This window comes from Nicotiana tabacum, chromosome 19 (assembly GCF_000715075.1).
Source record: "Nicotiana tabacum cultivar K326 chromosome 19, ASM71507v2, whole genome shotgun sequence".
NCBI lineage: Eukaryota > Viridiplantae > Streptophyta > Magnoliopsida > Solanales > Solanaceae > Nicotiana > Nicotiana tabacum.
Genome location: NC_134098.1, coordinates 63,899,621 through 63,906,970, shown reverse-complemented (window position 1 = coordinate 63,906,970; position 7,350 = coordinate 63,899,621). Strand labels below are relative to the sequence as shown.

General features: G+C 34.1%; 1 protein-coding gene across 1 annotated transcript; it reads left to right on the top strand.

The window, feature by feature from the left end:
• The first annotated feature begins 3,095 nt into the window (after positions 1-3,095).
• LOC107796720 (zinc finger protein GAI-ASSOCIATED FACTOR 1-like) lies at positions 3,096-6,507 on the top strand. Its single transcript, XM_016619518.2, has 4 exons — positions 3,096-3,540; positions 4,166-4,562; positions 4,988-5,262; positions 5,562-6,507. Exons 1-4 carry the CDS (start codon positions 3,330-3,332, stop codon positions 6,239-6,241), a joined length of 1,563 nt encoding a protein of 520 aa, XP_016475004.1. The 5' UTR covers positions 3,096-3,329; the 3' UTR covers positions 6,242-6,507.
• Positions 6,508-7,350: the final 843 nt, after the last annotated feature.

Sequence of the window (7,350 nt, the reverse complement as noted above, 5' to 3'; positions counted from 1 at the left end):
GATGTCATGCCATTTAAATGCAAGTCATAACCTATATAACTCATTTGATTAAATCAATATGAAGATCCCTGAAGGATTTAAAATGCTTGAAGCATATACTTCAAAGTCTCGAGAAATGTACTCGATCAAATTACAAAGATCTTTGTACGGTTTAAATCAATCTGGGCGCATGTGATATAATCGCCTAACTGAATTGATGAATGAAGGTTATGTAAATGATGGCATTTGTTCATGCGTTTTTACAAAGAAAATAACATCATAGTTTGTTATACTTGTTGTTTATGTTAATGGCATAAATCTCATAGGAACTCCAGAAGAGCTCCAAAGGGAAAAACTTTATTTTAGTATGCAAATTGAATATTTAGCAGACGTGATCTTTATCCATCAATCTGTCTATACAGAAAAGGTCTTAAAACGCTTTTACATGGACAAAGCACACCCATTAAGTATACCAAATGGGTGCTCGATCACATGAAGTGAATAAGGATCCGTTCCGACCTCTAGAAGAGGATGAGGAACTACTTGGTCCTGAAATACTCTATCTCAGTGAAATTTGGTGCATTTATGTATCTTGCTAATGCTAACAAAGGTGGTGCAGATCGTATTGGTTATGCAGATGAAGGTTATTTATTTGATTCCCATAAAGATCGATCTCAAATCGGGTATGTGTTTATATGTGGAGGTATTGTCATATCATGACGCTTCACAAAGCAATCTATTGCTGCTACTTCTTCAAATCATGCTGAGATAATAGTTATTCATGAAGCAAGTAGGGAATGCGTATGATTGAGATCTGTGATTTATTTTATTGGAGAAAAATGTGGGTTAGAATGTGATAAAAGATCCACACATGAAAGTATACAAGATTGGAATACGGAAACTCAATAATTGTTCTCGAGAAGAATTGTAATATCGTTGTGCAGCAAATCCATTCAAGTGACAATCTAGTAGACTTATTCACTAAATCTTTACCAACTTCAACTTTTGAGAAGATAGTATACAAAATTAGAATATGGAGACTCAATATTTGAAACAAAGTTTTCATCAGGGGGAGTAAAATACGCGATGTACTCCTTTTCCTTACTAAGGTTTTTTCCACAGGATTTTCCTTATAAGGTTTTTAATGAGTCAGCTAGCAATGCGTATTACTAGATATGTGTACTCTTTTTCCTTCGCTAGAATTTTTTTCCATGGGATTTTTTCTAGTAAGGTTTTAAATAGGGCATATTATCTTTTAATGAACATCCAATGAGGGGTGTTATAAATATATTTTATTATGGATATCTATTTAGTACTCCCTTGTAAATAAGCTTCCTGAAAAAGCTTATCCATATGGGATTCCGCCGTAAATATGTTTATCTATTTAGTACTCTATTGGAAATAAGCCTCTTGAAGAAGCTTATCTTTTCGGTACTCCGTTATGGATAAATATTACCACCGATAGAAGATTATCTATATCTGGTACAATAGCAGCTTACAATTGCAGCTTACACAGTAGATTGCAGTAGCAGCTTACACAACAACTTGTAGTAGCAGCTTACACAACAGTTTCCTTTCTTCTATAAATAAAGAAGATTTCAGTTCATTATGTACATCAGTTTGAAGTTGAATAAAAATATCAATCTCCCTCTATACTTGTTTTCGATTTATTTACTTTACCGTCTTTATTTTATAACACCATTGTGATGTTTTGTCACATTATTTGCTGCGTCACATCAAGAAAGCACTGGCCACTATTAAAATTATTTCTTTTCGTTTGAATAGTTGTTGTAGTTTGTCTTTCACACTAGGAACTGATCCAAAGTTTTGTTTAACTTTCATGTATTTGGTGCTTTCTTCTTACTTTTTTTTTCCTCTTGGCCTTATTCTCCCTAGTTCTGTAATAATACTATCTAAGTTTTTCTTTTTTCTTCTCTTTTGCGCCAACAATTAGAACACTCCTTTTTGAATTATGATGCTACGTTAATCATAAGTGAATACTCAATCAAAACAAGGCCGTGACATAGAACTGATCAGTATCACTGCGATAGTAACTGCAAATTACAGATCTAAGAAGAAGAAGAAAGAAAAAAAATACACAGATACCCTTTGGAATGCATTTTTCAGTTTTTCTCATTTTCTTACGTTTTCCTTTCTGGGTGTATTTTAGTCAATTTTATTCTTTCCCTTAGATTTCTCTTTTGGGTTTGTTTGATGTATACGATCAAAATCGGGTTTGATCGAGATGAGAGAGTTGCATCGGGGTAGCCTCATAATAAATTAGACCCGAGCTCGAAGATGAGACATCAAGGCTAGAGATCGAAGTGTACGTCGAGACCGAGGCCAGCAACAATCGAGATCAAGTATGATTGCGAGATATCAGTAACCGGTCGAAGATCATGGCGTGAATCTCAGGACGGATATTCGTGATTGGTCGAGGATAGTAGCGTGAATCTCGGAACAGACCAAATCAGAAGCGGTTAACTAGCTGTTTACACGATTTCCTTCTGTAATTAGAGACATACCATAGCAACGTTTCCTCTACTATATAAAGAGGAGTTCCAATCATTTGTAGGGCATGATTCACTATTAAGAATATATACATACGTTGCTTTCTTTGTCTTGCTTACTGTTCATCATTATTTGTTCCATCATCTACTGTTCTTATTAACTGATCTCGAGATTATTGCGAATCGAGGTAGTGACATTGTTTGCAGGCTGATTTGATTTATTTTATTGTTCAATTTATCTATTTAATTCATTGTTTATCAATTGGTACTGATTTAAATTATATATCGTTAGAACCATTACTCAATTTAGAGGACAAACATTTGAGTTTAAATTGTATACGCCCACTAAGTACAAACTATTCACACAATCAGCATAGTTACAAGACAAGTAAATCTATAATACTAATAGAAATTAAATAATGACATAACTTGATCTTTTTTGTATTATCCGTTGGACCCGTGGGAAAAGGGGGGGGGGGGGGGCAATTAGACAGAAGATCTTTCCAAGGCCCATTGAATTATAGTAAAACGAAACTATAGAAAGTTAGGGGCCTTTCCACATCAATTGTCTTTATATCCACACTATATATATTAGTATAAGCCAAGAAGACCATGGCTCTTAAGTTATTGTAACAGCAGAAATAGAGGAGAGAGTTCCCTGGTTTTTGTCTTCCTCTACTCATACCACATTCCTAGATTTATGTTCTTCCAAAGAAACAAATCTCCTTCAACCCGTTTTGCACCAACAACTAAACAAAAAGTAGGAAACAACAAAGCAGAGTTTCCGAAAGCTAGCAAAAAACAGACATAATATTTCACCCTTTATAGTCTAGTTTCTAAATGTCAAATATTTCAGGTGAAGAAGGCAGTTTCTCTTCAGGGAACACTGGAGAAGAAGTTCAGAAACATAATCAAGCAGCCCATTTGAAGACTTCCAATAATATTTCCTCTATTACTTCTACTAGTAATGGGTCCAGTTCACAATCCCAGCAACAGCAGAATAAGCACCAGCCTCTTGCTAAGAAAAAGAGAAACCTTCCTGGGACTCCTGGTAAAATATAGTTCTAAATCCAATTATTTTAACATGAAGTTTTCGATTGTTGAAATTAAGTAGAGAGCTTTAGTTAATTTAAGTTAAGAACATTTTATCGAAGCTGCATACTAAATTTTACCATTAATTGGTTTTCTTTGATCTGATGTGAACGTATAAGTAGAAACGTAGTAACATGTATTACTACAACGAACAATTTAGCAAATTCTTCTGTGACATGATGGTGGAATCTTTGACTCTAAGCTTGTTTTAAATAGAGAAATCCTCATCTTTCAAAAAGGGCCAATAATTGCTTAATTGAAACTGTGATGAAATGCACTTTTTTCATTTTTTCTTTTTTGGTGACCCACACACCACTTAGAAAGTTAGATATATGTCTATGAATAGTACACTTCTAATCATTCAAGAAATTTGCTCCTCCTAGAATCCAGTTACTTCTTGATAAATATCTGAATGAATTGTTTGTTGTCCAAGAATTCCAAAATCCACGTGAATATCTAAACTGGTTAGTTGTACAAAAATTTTAGAAGCCAGTACTTCTTGGCCGTGAATATTTAAACTGGTTGTTCAAGAATTCTATTCACCACGTATCTGATTGTCGATTCTCTTCTTGAACTTCTTGTAGATCCAAATGCAGAAGTTATCGCCCTATCACCAACAACTCTCATGGCGACGAACAGATTCGTGTGTGAGATTTGCAATAAGGGATTTCAGAGGGACCAAAACTTGCAGTTGCATAGGAGGGGACACAATCTCCCTTGGAAGCTCAGGCAAAGAACTACAACTGAAGTGAGAAAGCGAGTTTACATATGTCCTGAGCCAACTTGCGTGCACCACAATCCGGCTCGTGCTTTGGGTGATCTTACTGGAATTAAAAAACATTATAGCCGTAAACATGGAGAAAAGAAATGGAAATGTGATAAATGTTCCAAAAAATATGCCGTGCAGTCTGATTGGAAGGCTCACCAAAAGACTTGTGGAACAAGAGAATACAAATGTGACTGTGGTACCATTTTCTCCAGGTTAGTTTGTCTTCTCATTTAGAAGAATTAATTAACGGAGATACTTAAGAACCAAATATTGGACATCATTTCATGTTGATATCCAAGATTCTTAGCTGCTAAAATGAGCAGTACCTAGCTATTATCGTTTTGGTCGAGAGAAATTTTTTTTACATTTATTCCTGTCTATACAAAATACGCTTAGTGATCTTAAGATATTTTATAATTCTTCTGTTCTATTTTATATGCAACTCTTTAATTTCCTTTAGTCTATTTTAAAAGAAAGGCATTTTTATGTATTTGAAAATTTAAATTTAAAGTTATCATTTTACCTTTAATAATATGCTTTTAAATTTTATTGCGCAATAAGTTTTAAACGTACTTTTGTTATGTCAATTTAAGGGAGTTTGGTTTAGTGATAATATGGGAAGTTCATTGAAATGCAGGAGGGACAGTTTTATCACACATAGAGCTTTCTGTGATGCATTGGCCGAAGAAAACAACAAAGTGAACCAAAGTCTAATGAACAACATGGATCCCAATTTGCAAAGTGGCCAAATGCATGTCCTCATGTCATCAAATGCCTCCTTGGGGTTATCGGACTTCAATAACTTTGATCCCAAAACCCCACTAAAATCACTCCCTCAGGAACTTCTTCCCATCCCATTCAAGTCCATGAACAATAATATGGCTGCAGGTGGCATGTTCTCGACTACTTCAGGTACTTAAAATGACGTGATCATCTTATTTAAAAGCTTAAGTTATTAGAAAACAATGTATTTTTATCTATGGAATCTTTACACAAATAGCCGGCTGAATTCACTATTCACATAGATATACATTGATTATACACATATTATACATACAATAGTTATTTTTCGTTTAAATGGTTGGGCGGACTGCTATTTTGGGTTAATTCTTCACTGTTGTATTGCTTTTTCTAACTTGTATACCTAAATTATGTATTGATTATACACAAATAACTGACTGATTATTTGTTTAACAACGTCTTCAACACAGGTAACCTTTTTGGTAGCCCAAGAAGTGTAGCGTCATCATCTTCAGGACTTCAACTTAGCTCCAACATCCCATCAAATTTCAATTATCTCCAAGACAGTAGTAAAAATGGGACGGTCCAGGGCCAAGCTCCAATGTCAGCAACTGCACTTTTGCAAAAAGCGGCCCAAATGGGGGCTACTGCTAGTGGTAGTATTAATTCTCCTATGATGCAAAAGAGCTTTGTAACAAGTGCAATGGCTGGTCCTTATGTTAGCCCCTCACCTTATGAGAATTTCCAAACACAACCAGATAATAATCGGCCAAGTTTAGCAGCAGTAATGAATGACATGGGAATGTACAGTGGGATACTAATGAGCAATGATCAAAACATTAATGGTGGATTTGTCAAGAACGTTGCAGAACATGATCAAGAGAATAACAATACAAATGATAGCTCTAGTGTGATTCGAGTCAGGAACCAAAGTACAGTGTTTGGACACAATGGAAATAATGACATGTTGACAGTTGATTTCTTAGGAGTTGGAGGATCTTCAAGGCCACCAAGTTTGCACGAGCAACAAAGATTGGAAGCAGCTATAAATCAACAAAGGATGCAGGCTAGTGCTATAAATCCGTTCCATCAACAGAATATTTCACATGGAAATAATTCTGCTATGGAAAAGCCCATATGGGATGTTTGAGAACAATCAAGAATCAAATGTTACATCTAGGATGGCACGTACTCAACAAGGAAAGAACTTGTTGGCGTCTCGTGTTATACCAAATCAATGATCGCAGGATATGAATTTTATATCATCTAATAATGGTTAAATGATCAGCGAATTTCTTCACTTTAATATTTAACTTTTAAGATTAAGTTGTTTGATTTGATATCAACACCCGGTGGGAATAAGGGCCAGTTTGGATTGACTTAAAAAAAGTGACTTTTAAGTTAAGTGCTTAAAAGTACTTTATAAGTGCTGAAACTTATTTTATAAATAAGCAGTTATATGTTTGGATAAAAGTGCTGAAACTTAAAATAAGCTGATGAAGTGTTTGGTAAACAAGTGCTGGTAAGCACTTTTTCTTGTTAAAATGACTGAAATATCCTTAAAGTTGTTAACATTATAAAGAAGATGATGACTATAATATTATATTTTCCGTTCATAGCTTCAAATTCAGGGGTAACATGTAAATTTATTTAATAATTTGATTTTAGAATATAGTTACACCAATTAAAAAAAATGAAGGATTCAACGACCAAAAAAATTAAATGTTATGGAACCAAAAAAAGAAGCCAAAAGAACAATATTTAGAAAATATTGGAATGTATCAAACATTATTTAAAAAACTATTATTTGCTTCACGTTAAGAACTTCAAGAAATTGACAAATATTGGAGAATGGAGAAAAAAAAATAGTATGTTGTAGGGTTTTTACTTAGGGGTAATTTCGGGATTAAGAAAAATTATAAGGGATAAGAATATAATATCCTTGGTCAAAGCAATATGGCTTTTAAGCCAATTTAGAAAAAGTTGGGTTTTTCAACTTATTGGTTTTGGCTTTTTTTAAGCAGATTTTAACTTTTTTTAAGCCCATTTTTTGGCTGCCAAACACTTCCACAAGTTAAAAACTGCTTAAAAGCTGGTTAAGCCCATCCAAACAGGCTCTAAGTATTTTTCTCAACAACCCGGTAAGCCATTACAATATCCAAAGGTTTAATTTCTCGGTTTATTTTAATTGTTAAGAAATGACTTTTAGTATTAAAGGACGTGCATGCATTGAAGAAAACAAGCTAGATATATATATTT